We start from the raw sequence: 24,229 nt of genomic DNA, 5'->3' as shown, positions 1-24,229 counted from the left end.
GCTGGTGCATGTTGGGGGGTCCCGAGAGGCTTGCCTGGGGCTCAGTCTACCAAGGAACTGCTGCCTCTGCCAGCAGGGAGGCCACAGAGACCTTGGCCCCAACTGCTGGGGTTCTCTGGGAGAGCTTTGCTGCCCAGGAAGTGCCCGTCACCCACAAGGGAGGGTGGGTGCAGGAAGCAGTGGAGCCCGTTGGCGGGATGCAGGCGGAGCCATTTTGCCCTTGTTCACCGAGCTCTGCCCACCTTGCCTAAAGGAGATGCCAAGGAAGCCAGCCAAGGCTCCGGAGGGGGATGCTTCCCTTCGCGAGACTGAAAACCAGGCTGAAGCAGCTCCCCCTCGGAGCCCCACCTGGTGGCCAACATAGAAACTGCAGGCTGGACATCTGCGGCGGCCCAGGTTAGGCAGGGTCTCCCCAGAGAGAAGAATCTTCTCCCCTTCCCCATCTCTGCCCCAACACTCCTGCATGCACGCGCCCATCTAGAGCGAGGGGCGGGGAGAGACAGAGAGGGAGCGCCGGGAAGCTGAGGGCCAGGCAGGGGCTCCCGCAGGAGGGGGCCCCAGGAAGCCTTGGGATGTCGTTCCTGGCAAGGGGACGGCCTGTGCAAAGGCCTCCTGGCTGGAGATGGTGCATCCAGTTTGGGGAGCTGGACGTGGACCCCTTTGACTGGAATATGGTGAGCACAAAGGGGAGTCCCGGAGGCCATCTCCGTCTGTTCTCCCCGCGGCACCTGGGAGCCATCCTAGAGTTCAGACCAGGATGGATTGGGGCGAGGGAAGGCCGGGGTGCAGCCTGGAACCTGAGAACAGACGCTGCTCAAGTAATCTAGGCAAGAGGGGCCGATGGGGGCTGCAGGGAGGGTGGCGGCGGGAGGGACAGGGAAGGCAGGGGGGCTACGAGGGTAGAGGCCGCGGCGCTCGGCTGAGGGCGCTCGGGGGCACGGGGTGCCTCTCCCGGAGCGGGGGCATTGGAAGGAAGCAAAGGAGAGCGGCTCGCCTTTGGAGCTCTGGGGTGGAAGGCGAGGCGCGTCCTGGAGGCGGTCAGTGGCGTCGCTGCCAGCAGGTGGGTGCGCACTCCACGGAGGCGCCTGTCACACGGAGGCTCGCGCCCATTTTACAGATCGCCAGGCTGCGGCTCCCCAAAGTGAGTGACGCTCACGTGCTGTGTGGACAGCCGGGGGAGTCGAAGGCAGGCCCGGAAGCCAGGGCTTCCCGACTCTGCCATCTGGCTCTCCCGTCACTGGGCGGCAGCTCTCATGCCAAGACTGGGCTGCCCGAGGGTCAGGGCGGGATGGGCATCGCGAGGCAAGAGGCGGGTTAAAGCTGGGCCTGGAGCTTTATTGAGAAGCCTTGCTAAGCACCTGGGCTGCTCGTGCCCTCCTTAGTGAGGCCAGGAGGGCAGACCCAGGAGGCCCGGGTTTGCCCGAGTCTGGAGCTGATCCGAGGTTTGCCACGTGGAATGTGCTGGCCAAGTCTCTGGTGGGACGCCCTGGAGGCCCCGACTAGCCAGGAGGGGGGCAGCCAGGCTTCCGGGCTGGCGTGTCTCCCAAGGGTCCTCCCCCCACCCCCATGGATCGCAGCTTCCTCGTCCAGGGGGCACCCAGACACCGTCTTCTTTACAAGGAGCGAAGCAAGAGGCAGGCTGCGGGCTGTCAGTGGGCGCCAGGCTCCCCGCTAGAGGAACTCGGGGCAGTTCATCTGGTCGGTGGGTATCATCTTCTCAGTGTCGATTCCGCTGGCCGTGAGGATGCCCTTCAGCTGGCTCACCACAGCGTGGGGGAGGTGGGGGTGCCTCGCCAGCACCCAGGCGTAGTCCACGTGGAAAAGCCAGATGAAGGTGGTACAGGAGTACACGAGGGCAAAGTTCTCGTAGTCTGTGGCCAGGACCCAGTAGGGAGCAGTGGGCATCACTGCAAGGGAGACGAGCAGGACGGTGTGAGCGTGGGGGCCCAGGCAGGCACGAGCTCGTCGGCCCCCCGTGCTCCCCCCCCACCCCATGCCTTTGCTAATGTGGCTGATCTGCAGCAGAGAATCTTTGCCTCTCTGCCCCCAGCCTCTGCCCCCGGCCTCTGCCCCCGGCCTCTGCCCGCTGGCAAGGCCCTGGACAGGAGAAGCTATGAAAGGGGCCAATGATGCGTCGGGATCAGCTGGGAATGACTGAACTGTTATCAGCCAGGCCAGACGCTCATAGAACAAGGCCGTCCTCCACCGTGGAGGCCCAGACGGCGTCCGGAGGCACACGGATGCCAACACGCCGTCCTTCTTCACTCGCTTTCCTCCTGCATGTTTCTCTAGCGTGAGCGATCTGCCCCTGCCCCAGGCCAAGTTCGGGGGCCCTCCCAGGCTGCCCACTTCTTAGGGGGAAGCGCAGATCTGCCGAGCTGCTGGGCCGAGCCCAAGCTCCCGACCCCAGAAGAACAGAGCCAAATCCCACAAAGCGTTCAAGGTGGGAGCTTCAACCTGCCCAAAGCAGCCTTTGTCCGAGTCCCTCCATCTAAGGGGACCGGGAGGGAGTCATTCGGGACGGGGCCTCTCGGAGGGGGCCGGAGGGACTTCACCGGGGGGGGGGGGTGCTGGGGCCTGGCCGGGCAGGCAGACGGGCCCCGGCGCCATCACTGCCTCTCGGTGACTCCGTAACCACCTCTGCCCGCCTCTCCTCATCCCATCCGCAAGGGTTTCCTGCTTTAGAGGCAAGAGAGCTGGCCTAGGCCTGCAGGACGTGCCCTTGTTGTCCTGCCACCTCCCTCCGGGGCCCCCAGCCGGAGGGTCCTCTCTAGGCAAGGAAGGAGATGGTGCAGAAGGAGTTCCGTGGCTGGATCCTAGCCAGCGGTGGAGGCTACCTCGGGGACCCCTGGAGGGACAGCCGGCGCCCTCCCGGAGCCCGCCGGGTCAGAGCCCCTTCGCCGCCTCTTTTTGCTCAGGATGGACTTGACTTACACCAGAAAAACTTGACTCCCAGCTTGGCGGGCTCGGTGAGGTTGAGCTGGGTGGCCTCCCCCTCCACCTGGTTCACACTCCCGTCAGGCCTGTGAAGGGAGCAGAAGGGAGGTTACCGGAGCTGCTGCGGACGGGGAGCCCCAGAAGGACCGGGTCTGCCCCGGGGCTCATGGTGGCTTTTGTGTTCGGGGCCCTCCCGGACCCCTTCCTGCTCCGTCACTTGGCCCCGAGAGCGGGGCTGGCCGTGTCTGCTTCTCCCAGGACCCCAGGGGCAGCTCCTGGCCTGGCGGGCCTCCCCCAGACCCCTGCCGTCAGCCCCTCCCCAGCCTCCTCCTCGAGCTGCCTCTTCTCACCGGGGGTCCGAACCATTCCCCAGAGCTGGACGTTGTGGGATTGCCCGCGGCAGAAAGGCTTTTCCTTCAGCTTCTCAACGACTCCTCAGCAAAGGATGTTGGGACACGGTGGGCGGCCTCCCGGGTGATTCTCAGACCAGGCACCCAGGGGGCATCGCTCCGAGTGGCCTTTTCCAGCAAACAAGCCAGCCAGCTGCCAGCCACGGGCTCCCTGGGAGGAGGCTTAGTGCCGGACCCAGACTGCCAGGCGGCTGTGGGACGGCGCGCGGTCACTTACCGGATCTCCTGATTGAGCACTTTGATCTTCCCGTTTTCTTTCAAGGAATAATTGGCCTGGATGCAGCTCCCCTTCTCAAAGCTGACGGCGATCTTCTCGATCTCGTACCACCTTCCCAAGTACTGCAGAGGCAAGATCGGAAGGTGGCGCGGGTGGGGGCTATTGTGGCGAGTAGGACCCCCCCAAAAAAGGGATTCTGCCAAGGCTTGCTCAAGGTGAAAGGGCGGGGGATGCGGAAAGGCTGAACGACTGGCCGACCCTTTCCTGTAGAGCACGAGAGGGCCGAGGCCCCGAGAGGCTCAGAACGCGTTGGGGGGCGTCCCCCGGCCTTCCGCTACGGCTTTAGGGTCGGGGGTGGCAGAGTCGGCCTTGAAACCTGACCTTCCAAGGACTGACCACTGAGCGTCCGTCTTACTCATTGGCCTCAGTCAGCTCTGTTAGCGACTGGATTTCTGCTGATCTCTGCAGTGGGCCTGATTGCAGCAGGGTTTGGCCTGGCTGGCCTCGGAGGTCCCTTCCAGCTCGGAGGTTGGGAATGTTAAATATGGAGCATTTGAGTGAATTTGCCATCAGATAGAGAGGTTCGAAGGTCATGCCCAAACGGGGTCCGTGAGAAGGCCCTCAGAATGGGCCTCCATTTAGTAGATCTCTGAGCCTTTATTTTTCATTTTATTTTATGTTATTTCTTAAGCCCTCACCTTCCATCTTGGAGTCAATACTGTGCACTGGCTCCAAGGCAGAAGAGTGGTAAGGGTGGGCCATGGGGGTCAAGCTGGGAAGTGTCTGAGGTCAGATTGGAACCCAGGACCTCCCGTCTCTAGGCCTGGCTCTCCATCCACTGAGCTACCCAGCTACCCCCTCTCTGAGCCTTTATGAGTATCCTGGGTGGTGAGCACTGGGCCTAGAGTCAGGAAGACCTGAGTTCAAATCCAGTCCCAGACACTAGCTATGTGACCCTGGGCAAGTCATTTAGCCCTGTTTGCCTCAGTTTCCTCATCTGTGGAGAAGGAAATGGCAGACCACTCCAGGATCTTTGTCAAGAAGGCCCCAAATGGGGTCACAAAGAGTCAGGCACAACCAAAATGACCGAATGACAACAGCAACCAATGCCAGTGGGCACATGCTGCATCTGAGCCTGAGGAAACGGGATTCAGCCAGCAGCTAGAAATGGATTCCAAGAAGGCTGGTTCTAATTCCAAACTCCCTCCCTATCTTGGATTGCCTTTGGTGAAGCCTTTGAACTTTTCTGGGACTCTGTTTCTCCATCTGTAAAATAGGAGCATATTTGGAGCAAAGTGTCCTTTTCCCCGGGGTTTCTGTTCCCTTTTGGATGAGGATCTGAACACCTCGGCTACAAGGGCTAATGGAAGTGCCAGTGGAGAGAAAGGGCAGTGGGGGTGAGGAGCCAGCAGATGGAGGCAGCCCCTGGGGAAGGCTCTGTGAGGGCTCGGGCAGGAGCTACTTAGGAAGAGAAGGCAGAGAGAGTCCACGAAGGGCAAGAGAGCTCCCAACCTGGGGAAGCCCCAAGTTGTCCACAGGAGATGGGGAGCAACAGTCAGATTATAGGGAGGTCATCTCGACTCTAGAGGCTGGCCTTGCCCCCTGGGATTGGGCCAGGAAATGTGCCCTTCTGCCCTGGCAGTTTGCCCCCAAAGGTGGGCTGTGTGGTGGGCCGCAGGGACTCACTCCTACCTTATTGATATCAAAGTTCTCCTGGACAGGGGGCTCAGGACACCATCCCAGGTGGACCCCTTGGCCATCAGCCATTCCGGAGAGGCCCACAAGGACAGAGAGAAGCAGCAGCACCGCCATCTTGGTCTGGTGTTGTCCCAGAAAGGAGCAGAGCTGACGAGAAGACCCACAACCGGTGAGCTCATTTGAACCTGCTAAGGGGTGGCCATGAGGGGAGGCCCCTGGGAGGATGGAGAAGGGAGAGAAGCCCAAACCCCTCAGCTTGCTGCCTGCCTGCCCACCGCCTACCTGGCTTGGAAGAATCTGGATGCCTCTGAGTACCTGTGAAGTCCCAGAGTTATTAGCACTGACCTTGTTAAGGGGGATGTGCCTGAGGGCACGCTCAGGGCTGGGGGATGCTGTTAGGGGATGAACCTGGGGCTGATACCCAGCTCATCAGAGAAGAGCTCATGGATGGTGGGAGCTTGGGCCCACTGATCTCCAAAGGCCCTTCTAGGCCTCCCAGATCTAGAAACTTCCCCTGTTGGATATCTCTGTGGGATCATTGGCCCAACCAGAGGCAATGTGACCAGGGGGGGAAGAGTGCTGGGCTTGGAGTTAGGAGAGGCCTGGGTTTGAATTCTGCCTCTGAGACCACGTCGCTGTGAGGTCACCTTGAGGGTCTCTGAGCCAGTGGCCAGAATCGGGTCTGTAAAGTACTTGGCAAAGAGGAAAGTGTCTGGCCCTGGTCGGTGTCATCACAGCGTCCCTTCCCTCCCTCCCCCACATTCTCCCTTCTAGGCTAAGCACCCCCAGGAGCTCCGACTGATGCTCCAAAGTCAAGGGCTCAAACCCTTGCCCCACCCTGGGCACTCCCCTCTCTCATTGGCGAGGCTCAGAACAGAGCCGGTGCTCCCCAGGGGACCCCAGCAGGGCAGAGGACATTAGCCCCATGCCCTCTTCCTTCCCCAGGCCCAGAGCATTTGTTTGTTCTGTGCCGGGGGAGGAGTCCCTGGAAAGGACTTCCAAGCCCTTGACACTCCACCCCTCTGAAGAATCAATCTGTCGACATTTATTAAGCACCTACTATGTGGCAGACACCACTGGGGATCCCCAAAGAGGCAAAAGACAGCCTCTGCCCTCATAGAGCTCACAAACTAGCAAACAAGTTTCTACAAAGCAAGCTTTACGCTTTGGCACCCTTGGCATGGGAGAGGGAAGCGCCCCCCATTATCTGGAGATGCTGCCTTTCCCCGGCCTCATAGCTACCTTGCATGCTGACGCACTTCCCTCTTTGCTCAAAGTAAACTCGTTCATTCTATGGGCTCTTCCCTCTGTCGCGTGCTGGGCCTACTGGGGAGGAGCAAGGCCAGCTTGCACATTTGGCTGGGCAGAGGGCAGGCGTGCCTGAGGAGGCTTGGAGGGATTTCATCGTGCTGGGCGCACGACTGTAGACTTACTCTGGAAGGGATCTCCAAGGCCGTCAAGTCTCTCATTTAAGAGCCCCAGGGAGAGGGAGTAACTCCTCCTGCCTACAAGCATTCCCGTGCTCCCCCATCCTCAAAAATCTCTCATTTGATCCTTCTTTGAGAAAGTCAGCTACGGTTGGTGCCCCACTCCCTTTCTTCTCATTCTCTTCTCAGCTGTCTAAAAGCCTCCTCATCCCACTGAGAGCCGCCCTCCACGCCTCCCCAAGGGACCAGGGAGTTCTTCGTTGTGCAGCCTTGGATGCTGTGGCTCACTCTCTCCTGGAGACGTCTTCTCTCCAGGTTTCCAGCCCTCTCCTGCTTCTCTCCCTCGCTGTCCGACACCTTCTCCTGTGTCCTTTGTTGGATCTTTGTCCAGCTCTCATCTGTTATCCCTGTAGACCTCCCTCCCTCGGGGGTCTCATCAGCTCCCATTGATGCTGAGGATTCCCAGATCTGTTTATCCAGGCCTGACCTCACTCTCGTATGGCCTGTCTCGCTTCTCCTTTCAGACTTTTTGAACTGTGGATAACTTTAGTTCAACATGTCTGAAATGGGGCAAACTTCCTTCTTCCAAATTCCCCCGTTACTGTTGGGGGCACTCCACGTCCTCCCAGGCCCCAGGCTCGCCACCCAAGAGGCATCTAAGACTGATTGACTCGCCCCCACCCCCCATATCCAAGCTATTGCCAAGGCCCTCCGATTTCCCTGTGCAGGACCTCTCCAGTGAGCCTCCTCCTCTCCTCTAATCCTGCCCCACCCGGGGGCAGATTCTCATCGCCTCACACCTAAGCTGTTGCAATAGTTGCTGAGCAGGGGTCAGGGTCTGCTAGGCCCAGGGCTCCCCGCCTCTAGCCCACCCTCCATGCAGCCACCAAAGCAATTTTCCTAAAGCACAGTGTCTGACCTTGCAACTCCTCCACTCAATCAACTCCAGTGGCTCCCTATTACCTCCAAAAACAAATACGAAATCCTCTAGTTAGCCTTTCAAGTTCTTTAGAACCTAGCCCAGCCTTTCTAGTTTCCTGGCACTCTATTGCATCCCCCGCCCCACCCCTGAGTACTCTTCCATCCAGAAGCACTGACCTGCTGACTCTCCCAAACAATCAACACCCTCATGGCTTCAGGCATTCTCTCAGCTGTCCCCCTTGCCAGGGACACCCTCTCTCCTAGTCACTAAAAGGCCCCCTTCTCCAGGAAGCCTTTGCCAATCCTTCATTCTTGTGCTTTTCCTGGGTTGATCATGGCTCATTTCTCCTGCTCCTATGGGTCTGGTTTTTTCTCCCCCATTAGCCTGGGAGTTCCTACCTAGCACACAGTAGGTGCTTGACAAATGCTTCTGACTTGCTGAGGATCACAGGGGCAGTAGATGTCAGAGGCCAGACTCAAACCCTGGACCTCTGGCTCCTGAGCCAGGACCGCTTCAGCTGCCCGGCACTGCCTCTGTATCAGAGGCATTAAAGCCGCCCTCTTTCCCCACGCCCTTCCATCGCCCAACAGCTCTCCTCTCCCAGCTGGGCTTCCCTAGCTGTACAGAGAGTGAACCGCCCAGCCAGGACCAGCCAAAGATCCCTCTGCCTGGTGAGGGCCTTCGCGGGTCCCCATCTCTTGGGAAAGGAAAGGTCAGGAAGCTGGCAGCAGGCCTCCATTTCTCCTCCTGCACGTATTTACCTTTGCTGGGATCCTCGAGATGGTCCCAGAGGACTTTCGCCACGACCCGGGGTGCAGAAGCTGGTTCGGGGGCAGTGCCCAGGCCCCTCCTCTTATAAGCTCTGCCAGATCGCGGGCCGGGCCCTCCTCCTCCTCCGATTAGTCAGGAACCCAAGAACAGGGTCCCTGTTTTTTCTACCTTCCCCTTTTCATTCTCTCTCACAGCTGTTCCCTAGAGGGAGAACAAAGGGCTGCTCTGTGGGCTCCTCTGCTCTGCTCTGGGGGCGCCAGGCATCCTCCCAACATGGGGCCTTGGCTGTGATTCCACATCTCTAGGCTGTGACATGAGACGAGTTCATTGTTTGCAGACATCTGGCATTTGTTTTTCCCTTTAGCTCTATTGCTAGCCAATAACCGGGCGGAGATAAAGCAGGACATGGGACAGTGACGAGATGATGCTGGTGCGCGTTGTGGACACGAGAACCTTGCTGAGGAGCCCACACACAACAGGAACTTCTTCTCTGCGTGTCCAAGGGGGACTTGATGAAGACCCTCGTCCTTTCGGGCGTCTGTGCGGCAGACGAGAGCCCAGGGAACTGGAGCTGGAACTGGAGTGGGCTGAATGGGTGGATTCAAAGAACAAGGATCAGTGCTTCAGCATCACCTTGGAAAGAGGTCTTCAGTGAAGTGCCACAGGGATCTCTCTTTGATCTTACATTCATTGCTTTACATTTGATCGGTGAGGTGAGGTTAGATCTATAGGAAGTACTTGCCGAATCTGCGGGGGCACTTGGCTGGGAGTCACACCTTAGGAGTCTGCAGTGATGTGCTGAATCTAAGAGACCCGCTCATGGATAGACAGCCAGGCCTGGAGGTGAGAGGTCCTGAATTTAAATCCAGCCCCAGATACCACCTAGCTGGGTGACCTTGGGCAAGTCACTTAACCCCATTTGCCTAGCCCTTCCTGCTCCTTTGCCTTGATTTAGTTAGGTTTTTTAAATTGATTAAGACCAGTGATGGGCAAATTGCAGCCCCCCGAAATGTTCTATCTAGCCTCGCTGACATTATTCCTAATCTGACGGATACAATGAGTAGCATACAATGCAATGAAACTTCGAAAGAGTTGCCTTAGAAACAGACTGACAGATGAGCATTTCCTTTCCTTTGGCCCCCTCTTTAAAAAGTTTGCCCATCACTGATTAAGACAATTTTCCTATTGTTCCATGATTCATGTTCCTTCCTTCCCCTCCTCCGACCCCCTCCCATAGCCAACATGCAGTTCCACTGGGTTTTACATGTATCATTGATCAAGACCTATTTCCATATTATTGATAGTTGCACTGGGGTGATCGTTTAGAGTCTACATCCCCAGTCATATCCCCATCCACACATGTGATCAAGCAGGTGTTTTCTTCTGTGTTTCTGCTCCCACAGTTCTTTCTCTGGATATGGATAGTATCTTTCTCATAAGTCCCTCAGGATTGTCCTGGGTCATTGCGTTGCTGCTAGTAGCAAAGTCAGTTACATTTGATCATGCTACAATGTATCCATCTCTGTATACAATGTTCTCCTGGTTCTGCTCCTTTCACTCTGCATCACTTTCTGGAGGTCTTTCCAGTTCACATGGAATTCCTCCAGTTCATCATTCCTTTTAGCACAATAGTATTCCATCCAATTTTGGGGAAAACCAGGGGAGTTAACTTAAATATTATATGTGGATCCAGAGGGGTGTGTAGGAGAGAGTAATGAACAGTAGTGGGGACCAAACAAGTTAGGGAGACTGGGTTTAACTGTTAAAGGAAAATGTCTGGTGACAGAAGTGACAGTTAGGCCTAACTGTCACCCTGCACCATCTAGACAAGGGGCCTATGGAAGCTAGCAAGCAAATGACAAGGGTTTGTAACAAATTTAATTAAGGGAACTATGGTAAAGGATGGGAATAGGGGTTTCTACACTTCCAGACTAAGAGCAAACCACAGGGTCAGGGGAGGGACTTATCTACACTCAACTGAGACCTAAGCAAAACAGGGCCCAGAGAATAGCAGGACTGAAGTGGGAATCCTTACAGCAGAGTCCTGACACACTCCAGCAATGTTGCAGTTCTTCCAGGACCACTTGCTGTACTCTTTCAGGTGGGTAGATTCTGGGAGCTAACCCAGCCCAAGTTAACCTGTAACTCAGGTTGGAATTAATAGTCTCTACCAGGGGGCAGCTGAGTAGCTCAGTGGATTGAAAGCCAAGCCTAGAGACGGGAGGCCCTAGATTCAAATCTGGTCTCAGACACTTCCCAGCTGAGTAACCCTGGGCAAGTCACTTGACCCCCATTGCCTACCGTTCCCACTTTTCTAGAAGCCTAGGAGCCAATACAAAGAAGTTAAGGGTTTAAAATTAAAACAAAAACAAAATAGTCTCTACCAAAATCTCCCACAAGTAGATGACAGTCTTCCTTCAGGATCCCAGGGAATCAGGGTACAAACTCCACTTCCTTTGAGGTCTCCCAGGGTCAGTTACAACTTGTCCCAACCACCATGGAGTCTGTCTCAGAGAGAGAGAGAGAGAGAGAGAGAGAGAGAGAGAGCACACTTCCTGCTTCCCCATTCTATTTAGAATTCTCCAGCCCTTCCTGCTAGGTCTCCTAAATAATAACTAAGCAATCCTCCTCACAACAATCCTCATCAGTTACCACAATTTGTTCAGCCATTCCCCAATCAAAGGGCATCCCCTCATTTTCCAATTTTTTGCCACCACATATAGTGCAGCTATAAATATTTTTGTACAAGTCTTTTCCCTTATTATCTCTTTGGGATACAAACCCAGCAGTGGCTGGATCAAAGGGCAGACAATCTTTTAAAGCCCTTTGGGCATAATTCCAAATTGCCATCCAGAATGGTTGGATCAATTTACAACTCCACTAGCAATGCATTAATGTCCCTATTTTGCCAGATCCCCTCCAACATTTGTTACTTTGCTGTCATGTTAGCCAATCTGCTAGGTGTGAGATGGTACCTCAGAGTTGTTTTGATTTGCATTTCTCTGATTATGAGATTTAGAACACTTTTTCATGTGCTTATTGATAGTTTTGATTTCTTTATCTGAAAACTACCTATTCATGTCCCTTGCCCATTATCAATTGGAGAATGGCTTGATTTTTTATAAAAAAAATTTAGCTCCTTTATTTAGCTAGTGATTAGACCATCGTCAGAGGTTTTTGTTATATTTTTTTCCCAATTTGTTGCTTCCCTTCTAATTTTGGTTGGTTTTGTTTGTACAAAACCTTTTTAATTTAATGTAGTCAAATTATTTATTTTACATTTTGTAATTTTTTCTAACTCTTGCTTGGTCTTGAAATCTTTCCTTTCTCAAAGATCTGACAGATAGTACTAAGCAAATTTAAAGACTGCAATTGATCCCCATTAAGTGGAGGAAGGGACAAGAAGGGATGTAAAGAAAGGTCCATAAAAAGGGCCTAAACTTCCTGTCAGGAGGTCTTTGGTCTTTGGCCTGAACCTTCAGCATGAAGGACCTGGGGCTAGCGACTTGAACTGCTTCTGGTAAGACTGCTCTTGGACCTTCTCCCTTTGGACTTCAGATTGGGTGAGTGAAAAAAGCTGATCCTCCTTTCCTTGGTTCTGGAGAGTTTAGTTTCTTTTTTTTAATTAAAATTTTTTAACCTTTACCTTCCATGTTGGAGTCAATACTGTGTATTGCAGAAGAGTGGTAAGGGTAGGCAATGGGGGTCAAGTGACTTGCCCAGGGTTACCTATGTGATAATTGGATTAAGTCTACACTGCCCATCTTTAGATTTAATCACCAAAGGTGAGAACATTTCTAATTCTGGGCAGTCTGTAACCCACGTGTGCTAGAATCAGAATCGACTGACCACCCCCTAGGCATTCTATGAGAAAGTGTCTATTGTGATTGGACACACAAGCTAGGGGAAGGCACAGGAAGTGATGCCTAAGTGACCCCTTTAAAAAGAGGGAGTGGAGTGAGTGAGAGGTCTTCACTGAAGAGGGCATCTGGTGATGGACCTCTTCTGGTTCATGGAGGAGTGTTGGAATGCTGAGACCCTGGTGAGACTGCTTTAAATATCTTCTTTGAATTCCACATGGTGAGTTTAAAGACTGACTGAATCTTCCTGAACTTCTCTTAAGAAATTTCTTTTAGTAGACTCTGAATGAAGTTTGCTCCATTCACCTCCGGGCCTCTGGCCCTCTAACTCTCAGCTGAGGGTTAAGATCTACCTGGATTAATTAGAGGATTGTAATAAATTACCTACTGGTTAGATTCTTATTTCCTTATTTCCTCTCTTTCTTCTTAATTGTAAATAAACTTCCATAAGAGTCAATTTTGACTTGAGATTATTCTTAATTGAGGATTGATAATAGTTCAATCCTCTGGTGACCATCTTTTAATATATTGAACCCATAAAACCCCTTTTCCCCCCTTACACCCAGCTAGGAAGTGTCTGAGGCCAAATTTGAATCTAGGACCTCCCATCTCTGGGCCTGGCTCTCAATCCACTAAACCATGCAGCTGCCCCCTGGAGATTTTAGTTTCTGAGAGGCCTCTCCTTAGAGGAGACTGTGTGAGTTGAATCCTTCCTTAATTCAACACCAAGCCCTTTGGCTGAGGGGTTAATGAGCCCTGTGTGGGTTGAGCCAGAGACTTGGAGTAACATTTAGTGTGATAATCTAGGCTTCTTACTCTATTCTCTCTCACATTTTTTCTACTTTCACTCTTTCCCTCTTTTTGTAAATAAAGCTTCTAAAAAGTCATTTTCACTTGTGTTGTATTAATTTTTTAAATCAGCGACCACATTCTCTTATATTTAGTCCAGACATAACATTTAATCCCTACATGTCCCTTGCCCATTTATCAATTGGGGAATGGCTTGATTTTTTGTACAATTGATTTAGTGCCTTATAAATTTGAGTAATTAGACCTTTGTCAGATGTTTTTGTTATAAAGATTTTTTTCCCAATTTGTTGCTTCCCTTCTAATTTTGGTTGCAATGATTTTGTTTGTACAAAAGCTTTTAAATTTAATGTAATCAAAATTATTCATTTTACATTTTGTAATATTTTTTTTATCTGTTGCTTGGTCTAAAATCTTTCCTTTCCCAGAGATCTGACAAGTATATGATTCTGTGTTCACCCAATTTACTTATAGTTTTCTTCTTTATATTTAAGTCATTCACCCATTCTGAATTTATCTTGGTGTAGGGTGTGAGATGATGATCTAAACCTAATCTCTCCCATACTGTCTTCCAATTTTCCCAGCAGTTTTTGTCAAATAGTGGGTTTTTGTCCTAAAAGCTAGTATCTTTGGGTTTATCATACACTATCTTACTGAGGTCATTTTACCCCAAGTCTATTCCTTTGATCCCCGCTTCTGTCTCTTATTCAGTACCATATTGGTTTTTTTTGTGTGTGTGTTTTTTTTTAAACCCTTGTACTTCGGTGTATTGTCTCATAGGTGGAAGATTGGTAAGGGTGGGCAATGGGGGTCAAGTGACTTGCCCAGGGTCACACAGCTGGGAAGTGGCTGAGGCCGGGTTTGAACCTAGGACTTCCTGTCTCTAGGCCTGACTCTCAATCCACTGAGCTACCCAGCTGCCCCAGTACCATATTGTTTTGATGACCATGCTTTATAGTTTAAGATCTGGTACTGCTAGGCCCCCTTCCTTCACATTTTTTTTTCCATTAGTTCCCTTGATATTCTTGATCTTTTGTTCTTCCAAATGAACTTTGTTATCATTTTCTCTAATTCAGTAAAAAAGTTTCTTGGTACTTTGATAGGTATAGTACTGAATAAGTAAATTAATTTAGGTAGGAATGTCATTTTTATTATGTTAGCTCATCCTACCCATGAGCAATTAATGTTTTTCCAATTATTTAGATCTAGTTTTAATGGTGTGGAAAGTGTTTTGTAGTTGTGTTCATATCAAATAGATTCCTAAGTGTTTTATATTGTCTAGGTCAGTGATGGGCAAACTACTGTGGGCCAGATGCAGCCCCCTGAAATGTTCTGTCCGTCTGCTCAGCATTATTCCTAATACGATGAATGTAATGAGTAGGATACAATACAATGAAACTTCGAAAGAGTTGCCTTAGAAACAGACTGACAGATGAGCATTTCCTTTCTTTTGGCCCCCTCTTTAAAAAGGTTGCCCATCACTGGTCTAGGGTGATTTTAAATGGAATTTTTCTTTCTAACTCTTGCTGTCAGGATGTGTTGGAAATATATAGAAATGCTGATGATTTGAGTGGGTTTGTTTTGTATCCTGCAACTTTGCTGAAGTTATTTCCACTAGCTTTTTAGTTGATTCTTTAGGATTTTTTAAGTAGTCAATCATATAATTTGCAAAGACTGATAGCTTAGCCTCCTCATTGCCTACTTTAATCCCCTCAATTCCTTTTTCTTCTCTAATTGCTACTGCTAGCATTTCTAGTACAATGTTAAATAATAGAGGTGATAATGGGCATCCTTGTTTCACTCCTGATCTTATTGGGAAGGCTTCTAATTTATCCCCATTGCATATGATGCTTGTTGATGGTTTTAGGTATATACTGTTTATTATTTTTAGGAAAGGCCCTTCTATTCCTATACTTTCTAGTGTTTTCAATAGGAATGAATGCTGTATTTTGTCATAGACTTTTTCTGCATCTATTGAGATAATCATGTGATTTCTGTTGGTTTGGTTGTTGATATGGTCAATTATGTGGATGGTTCTCCTAATATTAAACCATCCTTGCATTCCTGGCATAAATCCCACCTGATCATAGTGAATAACCCTCATGATAACTTGCTGGAGTCTTTTTGCTAGTGTTCTATTTAAGATTTTTGCATCTATGTTCATTAAGGCGATTGGTGTGTAGTTTTCTTTCTCTGTTTTTAGTCTGCCTGGCTTTGGAATCAGTACTATATTTGTGTCATAAAAGGAATTTGGTAAGACTCTTCCTTTGCTTATTTTGTCAAATAGTTTGTATAGTATTGGGACTAGTTGTTCTTTAAATGTTTGATAAAATTCACTTGTAAATCCATCTGGCCCTTAGGATTTTTTCTTAGGGAGTTCCTTGATGGCTTATTCAAATTTTTTTCCTGAGATGGGATTGTTTAAATATTCTATTTCCTCTTCTGTTAATCTAGGCAATTTATATATATATAAATATATATATATATATATATATATTGCCAATTTGTGAGATAGTATTTATTTAACATTAATCTATTATATGCATTTGAGTATAGATAATAATTAGTCTATTCTGTTGCCCCATTATTAATCCATAATTTTAACAACCACTACTTTATATAAAATATAAGTTCCACTTCCTTCTTTTCTCTACCACAGATACTCTTAATATTCTTTTTTTAGTTTTTTCCCATGTATTATTTTTTTAATTTAATTTTATTAAACATTTATTAATATTCACTTTTAACATGGTTACAAGATTTATGCTCCTACATTCCCCTTCACCCCCCCCCCCCGCTGTCCCCCCACCCATGGCCGATGCACATTTACACTGGTTTTATCATGTGTCATTGATCAAGACCTATTTCCAAATTGTTGATAGTTACATTGGTGTGGTAGTTTAGAGTCTACATCCCCAATCATGTCCTCAACATATATGTTCAAGCAGTTGCTTTTCTTCTATGTTTCCTCTCCTGCAGTTCTTCCTCTGAATGTGGGTAGCGTCTTTACCATAAATCCCTCAGAATTGTCCTGGGTCATTGCATTGCTGCTGGTACAGAAGTCCATTACATTCGATTTTACCACAGTATATCAGTCTCTGTGTACAATGTTCTTCTGACTCTGCTCCTTTCGCTCTGCATCAGATCCTAGAGGTCTTTCCAGTTCACCTGGAATTCCTCCAGTTTATTATTCCTTTTAGCACAATAGTATTCCATCACCAGCATATACCACAATTTGTTCAGCCATTCCCCAATTGAAGAGCATACCCTCATTTTCCAGTTTTTTGCCACCATAAAAAGCGTGGCTATAAATATTTTCATACAAGTCTGTTTATTTATGATCTCTTTGGGGTACAAACACAACAATGGTATGGCTGGATCAAAGGGCAGGCATCTTTTTATAGCCCTTTGAGCATAGTTCCAAATTGCCAGCCAGAATGGTTGGATCAGTTTACAACTCCACCAGCAATGCATTAATGTCCCAATTTTGCCACATCCCTTCCAACATTCATTACTCTCCCCTTCTTTCATTTTAGCCAATCTGCTAGATGTGAGGTGATACCTCAGAGTTGTTTTGATTTGCATTTCTCTAATTATTAGAGATTTAGAACACTTTCTCATGTGCTTATTGATACTTTTGATTTCTTTACCTGAAAATTGCCTATTCATGTCTCTTGCCCATTTTTCAATTGGGGAATGGCCTGATTTTTTATACAATTGATTTAACTCCTTGTATATTTGAGTAATTAGACCCCTGTCAGAATTTTTTGTTATAAAGATTTTTTTCCAATTTGTTGTTTCTCTTCTGATTTTGACTACATTGTTTTTGTGTGTACAAAAGCTTTTTAGTTTAATATAATCAAAACCATTTCATTTACATTTTGTAATTTTCTCTAACTCTTGCTTGGTTTTAAAGTCTTTCCTTTCCCAGAGATCTGACAAGTATACCATTCTGTGTTCACTTAACTTATTTATAGTTTCCCTCTTTATATTCAAGTCATTCACCCATTCTGAATTTATCTTGGTGTAGGGTGTGAGATGTTGATCTAAATCTAATCTCTCCCATATTGTTTTCCAAATTTCCCAGCACTTTTTGTCAAATAGTAGATTCATGTCCCAAAAGTTGGGCTCTTTGGGTTTATCATACACTGTCTTGCTGATGTCATTAACCCCGTCTATTCCATAGGCAGTTTATATTTTTGTAAAAATTCATCCATTTCATCTAGAGTGTCATATTTATTGCCATATAATTGGGCAAAATAGTTATTACCTTAATTTCCTCTTCATTAGAGAAGTCACCCTTTTCATTTTGATACTGTTAATTTGGTTTTCTTCTTTATTAGATTAACCAGTATTTTATCTATTTTATTTTTTCTAAAGTACTAGCTGCTAGTCTTATTTATTAGTTCAATAGTTCTTTTGCTTTCAATTTTATTAATGTCTCCTTTGATTTTTTTATGATTTCCAATTTGTTTATTTGGGGATTTTAAATTTGTTCTCTTTCAGTTTTTTAAAGTTGCATGTCCAATTCATTGACCTCTTCTCTCTCTGAATTTTCCTAAGTATTACTTTGGCTGCATCCCATAGATTTTGATAAGTTGTTTCCTCATTGTCATTCTCTTCAACGAAATCAGGAATTGTTTCTTTGATTTGTTCTTTGACCAACCAGTTTTGAAGAATTAGATTTAGTTTCCAGTTAGTTTTAAATCTGTCCTTCTACAAGCCCTTATGATTTTTATTGCATTATGGTCTGAAAAAACTGCTTTTATTATTTCTGCTTTCTTATATTTGCTTGCAATGTCTTTATGACAGTACATGGTCAATCTTTGTATATGTGTCATGTGCTGCTGAAAAGAAGATATATTCCTTTTTGTCCCTATTTATTTTTTTCCAGATATCTATTAGCTCCAATTTTTCTAGTATTCCATTCACTTTCCTTACTTCTCTTTTAATTTTTGGTTCAATTTATCTAGTTCTGATAGAGGAAGGTTAAGGTCCCCCACTAGTATGGTTTTACTATCTATTTCTTCCTTAAGCTCCTTTAGTTTGTCCTATAGAAATCTGACTACTGTACCATTTGGTGCATATATGTTGAGTACTGATATTTCTTCATTATTTATACTGCCTTTCATCAAGATGTAATTAGCTTCCTTATCTCTTTTAATCAGATCTATTTTTGCTTTAGCTTTGAGATCATAATTGCTACTCCTGCCTTCTGTCTGTTGAGGCCCTGTAAATTCTGCTTCACCCTCTTACTTTTACCCTGCGTATATCTACCTGCCTCAAGTGTTTTTCTTGTAGACAACATATGGTAGGATTCTTGTTTTCAATCCATTCCGCTATCTGCTTCCTTTTTATTGGTGAGTTCATCCCATTCACATTCACAGTTATGATTGCTGTTTGTATATTTCCTTCCATTTTGACTTCCTTCTTAGGTTCTGCCTTTTGAATTGGTTTTTTAAGTGATCCAAAATACCAAAAGATACAAAATAAAAACTGACTCTCTTGAGGTTTTTAGAATACTAGTCTCTGCTGGGCCTCCTCCTCCCTCTCTGACTGCTCTGTCTCTGCCTCCTTTGCAGAAGCCTCATCCAGGTCATACCCTCTAACCTTGGGTGTTCCTCCGGTTCTGTCCTGGACATTCTTCTCCTCTCCCTCCATACTACTGCTCTTGGGGATTTCCTCAGCTCCCATGGATTTAATTATCATCTCTGTGTGGGTGATTCTTAAATCTCCTTCTCTTACCTAACCTCTCAAATGACCTCCATTCTTACATCTTTTAGACATCTCAAACTGGATGTTCAATTTCAGACATCTTGAACTCAATGTATCCGAAACAGAACTCATTCTCTTTCCCCCTAAACTTCCCACTCCTCCTTTCCCTCTTACTGCAGAGGAGAAATCCTCCTCTCAGCCCCTCAGTCTCATACCTAGGCGTCATTCTGGAACCCTCACCTTCTTTCATCCTCCCATAGCCAATGTGGTACCAAGGTCTGTGGATTTCACTTCTGCAGCATCCCTTGTCAGTTTCACCTCTGCAGCATCTCTTGTTGATTTCCCTGTTGTAGCTTCTAATAGGCCCCCTTCTCCCCTCTTATCCTGCCCCTACCCTGTGGCATGCCCCCATCTCACTCCTGGACTGTTGCTGATGAGTCTGCCTGTCCCCAAATCTCTCCCTTCTTCAGGCCATCCTCCATTCAGTCACCAAAGTGATTTTCTTAAAGCTCATGACCAATCATGTCATCCTTTAGCCAGTAAACTCAGTGGCTCTGTGTTGCTACCAGAATCAAAGACAAAACCCTCTATTTGGCATTCAGAGCCCATATTAACCTGCCCCCTCATCCTTTTCCAGTCTCCTTATACCTTATTCCCCCCATACTCTTTGATCCAGCGACACCACTTTCCTGGCTGTTCTGTAAATAAGACTCTCTGTGTCTTAGCTCTTGGCCTTCTTTCTTTCAAAAAAGATTTTATTTTACTAATTACACGTAATAACTATCCACATTCGTTTTAAAAAATTATAATATCCAAATTGTCTCTGTTCCCTCCCCCTTCCTGGAAATCATAAGCAATTTGATCTGGGTTATACATGTATTATCATTCAAAACATACTTCCATATTGTTCATTGTTTTAAGAGAACACTCCTAGAAAACCAAAACCCCCAATGACAACCCAAATAAAAGGAAAATGTTCGGTTTTCATCTGATCTGACTCCAGCAGTTCTATCTCTGGAGGTGGATCAAGAGCATTCTTGGTCATGAGTCCCTCAGAATTGTCCTGGATCATTGTATCATGTCTATCACATTTGATCATCCCACAATATTGCAGTTACTGTGTACAATGTTCTCCTGGTTCTGCTTATTTCACTCTGCATCAGTTCATGAAGGTCTTTCCAGCTCCAGCAGGAATCATCCTGCTCATCATTTCTTACAATACAGTAGCATTCCATCACCATCACGTACCACAGTTTGTTCAGCCATTCCCCAGGGATGGACACCCCCTCCATTTCCAATTCTTTGCCACCATACAAAGGGTTGCTATAAATATTTTTACAAGTTAGTTTCTCTACCCCCCCCCCCTTTTTAATCTCTTTGGGATATAGCTACAGGCCTAGAAGTGGTATTACTGGGTCTGCCCAGTTTTATAGCCCTTTGGCCATAGCTCCAGATTGCCTTCCAGAATGGCTGGACTAGCTCACAACTCCACCAATAATGCATTAGTGGCCCAGTTTTTGCAGGGCATTCTTTCAAGCTGTCCTCAGTGTCTGGAATACTCTCCCTCTTTCTCTCCAAATACTGACCTTTCTGACTTCCTTCAAGACCCAACTCAAACTCCATTCTCTATAGGAAGCCTGTGAATTATTTCCTATTGATCCTGTAGATCCCTTGCTTTGTACATATTTGCATTTTGCCCCCTCCCCCCCATTAGACTGTAAGCTCGAGGGCAGGGACTCTCTTTTGCCTCCTTTTGTATCCCCATCACTTAACAATTTACCTGGCACATAGTAGGTGCTTAATAAAGGTTTCTTGACTGACTTTACACTTTTTGACACTTGAAGTGGGTGGAAGGACCACCATAGGTAGAGGCCCAATTCCACAGAGGTCAGGCAGAAAGACCTGAGGAGGCGATCTGCTCTTTGGAAATTCATCTTTCCATTCACAGCACATCACCAAGCTGTCACCCTGCTGCCTCTGCTATGCTCTCAGATGTCTCAGAGAATGGGCCAGTGTGCAGGGCATCCCTCACAGGGCCCTAGTGTCTGCCCCGGTGTCTGCTGAGCCCGGCCTCCTCAGGAGCCCTCAAAGAGCTCTCAGTTCTCCTGGACAAAAGAAAAGCTGCTGATCAGAAGGGACGAGGCTTCAGCAGCTTCCGGGGTGGGATGGGGGGGCTCATCCCTCAGACCCTCCGGAGAAGGCCCTTTTATTTTCAGAGGGCTGAGCCGTGTGGGGCTCTTTGTGGACCAGTGAAACAATAGAGACCAGAGATGGTTTGGTGGTTCTGAAATCCTGAAAGGGACTCCCTTCAGGGACCCTCAAAGAGGGGGCTATAGCAGTTCAACTCTGTGGGTCACAGCCTCAGGCCAGGGAGGCAGAGATACACTTCAGGCGTGGTAAGGAGGCAAAATGAATGAAAACATAGCAGGGGATCGCTGATTTAGAGGTGGCAGCTAGGTGAGGACCGAGTTCAAATTTGGCCTCAGATACTCACTAGCTGTGTGTCTGGCTAATTCACTTAACCTCTGGCTGCCTTAATCCCCTGGAAAAGGAAATGGCCACCACTTGGCTATCTTTGTCAAGAAAACTCCAAATGGGGTCATGGGCATGAAACCACAGAGCAACAAGAAGTGCTTTAGAGCAAAGAACCACAGGCGCTCGGCCTTCTGGTCTCCTCTTCCCCTGCTTTTGTTGATAAGAAAGCAAAGGCCTAGAGGAGCCCGAGGGACTTTAGAGGTTCTAGGAACCTGAGTGCCCCACCCCAGGCTCCCCATCAGATGAGAAGCTGGAGGGATTGAGGAGGCCACACATATATTCCTTCGTATTCAGATGAGGAAACTGAGGCTCAGGTTGGCTAACAATGTGATCAGGGACACATAGGGAAGGAACAGTCAAGGTGGGACTGGAACCCAGATCTTTCGATGCCAAATCATGCCTGCTGCCCAATATCCTTCAGGAAGGCAATGGCAGAGTTGGGAACTGAGCCCAAGCCATGGGGCTCCACCACCCCCTTCATCATGGCTCCTCTTGGAGCTGGACATTGGAGAGCTAGAGAGAGAGCAAGCTGGGAGGCACTGGCCATAGAGGGTGGCTGGTCAAGTATGGGAAGGCTTATTTCTCTGGGAGGCAGGGGAGGGAGCATCTGGACCAAACAGAAGGCAGCTGAGGCCGAGCGGGAGTCGGAGATGGGGTGAAACCCAGAATCCAGCTGCAAGGAGGAACGACAAGCCATGCCTCTCAGGCCCTTCCCGGGAATGGCTTTTTGGGGATTTCTTTTGGAGTCAAATTCCTCGTGCCCAAGGGCAGCCCTGGGCAGGGGCAAAATGAGCCCCATTTCCAGCACCTGGAATGGCACTTCCCAAGCTTCCGTGCTCCTCGACCAGCTGACCTTTGAGGTCCTCCTGAGGCATTTCTCAGAGCCAACGGCACAGTAGAAGCCTGTCATTTATTAGGACTCTAACTTCTTTCTAAGTGCTCTGGAGTGGGCTCTAGACTCGGGTACACTCCAGCGGGAATCCCTTTTCAGAAACTCACAGGGGGAGAATATAGGACTCCGCGATTTTTCACAACTTCGTCAGAGATCAATTTCAGGTTCTGATAGTGGAGGCTCCAGTTGGAACATTTCATTGTCTTCAGATTCCATATAACTCGTTCAAAGGCCTAGAGGAAAGGGACGGGGCACCCGTCTCAGCTCAGCGGGAGCCACTTGTGAGCATTAACCACCATTTCACTCACACACCCACAGATCGCATGGAAGTGCACGCCCCTTCCGCCATCTGGATTTCGAAAGGTTTTGGCACCCATTTCTCCTTGGGAAGGCAGCCAGCTCAGAACTTTGGGCTCTCTATGGTAGGGATTCTCACAGCTGGGTTCAGAGCAGCTTTATAAAAGGCTGCCCAGCCTGTCCCCAACCCTTCTTTCCGGCCTCGTTGGCCATGACTCCCCCTCCCAGGAGTCAGCTAACTTGACTTTCTCTCTGCTCCCCCAGAATACACTCCTGGGCCCTCCATCTCTGGGGAGCACTCACTCCTCACTTCCACGCAGTAAGGGTAGCGGGGTCAAACTCGGTTCCCCTCTAGCCATGTGCCAGCTGGGAAAACTCCAGATTTATATCATCTCTGTCCTATTGGATTTTTATTTACTTTGTTAAGCATTTCCCCAGGCCATTTGAATTGGAATGTACTACAGGAGTGTTTGGGCCCAGGAGTTTGACACCTCTGTTACAAGCTCTTCCTCTTTGCTTAAGATGCTGCTCTGGCCTAGCCATCGTCATCTTCCCTCCCTGAGCAGGAGCTGCTGAAAGGCAGAGAAGCAAGAAGTTTCCAGAATTCCCGGGAACTTCCTGCTTCTCTGCCTCTCAGTAGCTCCTGCTTATTTCCTTATTTCCTTAGAACACATCTGAGTTACTTTGTACTTAGTTATCTTGTAGTCTCTGTATTCACTCTCTATTTCTATGTAAGGTTGGCTCCTGGGGTCCCTTTGGGGAGCCTTTTGAGGTCAGGGACCTTCCCCTTTTGTCTTTGTGTCCCCAGCACTCAGCAGAATTTCTGGCACATCGGAGGGGCCCTGTGGATGTCTTAGAGAGGAGATGCCACTGACCTGCACCCTGCTCTTGGAATTAGAGGAACTGGGGCTGTTTTCTGGAAGAAGCCAAAGCACGAACCCCATTTGACAGAGGGACGGATGAAATGAGAGGGGGTGGGATTGAGGCAAAGGAAGCCTGTCCTACCTCATGGCACCAGGACTCACACAGCAACTTCTCGTGTTCGGCAGAGCTAAGGTTGTGTTTCAATGAATGGGTTGTCCTGGCAGGAACAAGAGAGACCCAGGTCTGGTTAGGGTGGGGTGGTTCTCCCGGCCTCAGTCTCCACAGTTCTGGACTTTCATTGGCTAACAGAGATCCCAGCCCCTGGTGCTCCTATGGTGGGCTTCCTCACGCCCCTCCCATTTGGTTAGACTGAGCTTCCGACCTCAGCCGACTTCTCCTTCCTTTGCCTGTATTCAGAGGCAGGGAGAGGCCGGTGTCCCCTGTGGTCCACCCTAATGCATCAGGGCTAGAACCATCGGAGTGGGATAGAGATTGGCTTTTCCACCTCGGGGGAGTGTCAGTGAGCGAAAGGAAGGATTTCCTTGCATTGAAGGAATCAGATTAACCAGATTGCAAAAGGCAAGTGTTTCAGCAGAGCATTTGCTAACTGCTCAGAGTATCCTCGTGGGGAAGATGGCGAGGGGAGGCTGGAGGGTGGAACAAGAGGATGGAGGCATCCTCAGTGGTTCTGGGATGTGTGGGCTCCTCCCCTCCCTTGGGATGGGCTTTGTACAGTAATTACAGTAGATAAACAGTAAATACAAACAAAAGACTTGCTGCTCCTTCTCAGAGCAAGCGGTGGACCAGGGGAGTGTAGAGTGAGGTGCGTGTGTGAGGGGGGCAGCCTCTCTGGCTCTGTCTGTCTCCTTCCTTCTCT

At 48.6% G+C, this 24,229-nt stretch overlaps 1 protein-coding gene across 1 annotated transcript; it reads right to left on the bottom strand.

Annotated features, from left to right (window-relative positions):
- Window positions 1-1,314: 1,314 nt before the first annotated feature.
- Window positions 1,315-8,415, bottom strand: APOD (apolipoprotein D). The gene is made up of 5 exons (XM_044667646.1): window positions 8,373-8,415; window positions 5,257-5,409; window positions 3,565-3,686; window positions 2,935-3,023; window positions 1,315-1,907 (listed from the first exon to the last, which is right to left on the bottom strand). The coding sequence occupies exons 2-5, from the start codon at window positions 5,374-5,376 to the stop codon at window positions 1,672-1,674; spliced, it is 567 nt and encodes a 188-aa protein (XP_044523581.1). The 5' UTR covers window positions 5,377-5,409; window positions 8,373-8,415; the 3' UTR covers window positions 1,315-1,671.
- Between the last annotated feature and the right edge of the window lie 15,814 nt (window positions 8,416-24,229).

This window comes from Gracilinanus agilis, chromosome 3, assembly GCF_016433145.1.
Source record: "Gracilinanus agilis isolate LMUSP501 chromosome 3, AgileGrace, whole genome shotgun sequence".
Lineage (NCBI taxonomy): Eukaryota > Metazoa > Chordata > Mammalia > Didelphimorphia > Didelphidae > Gracilinanus > Gracilinanus agilis.
Note: the sequence above shows the minus strand (reverse complement) of the source record. Positions and strands in the feature narration are given on the sequence as shown.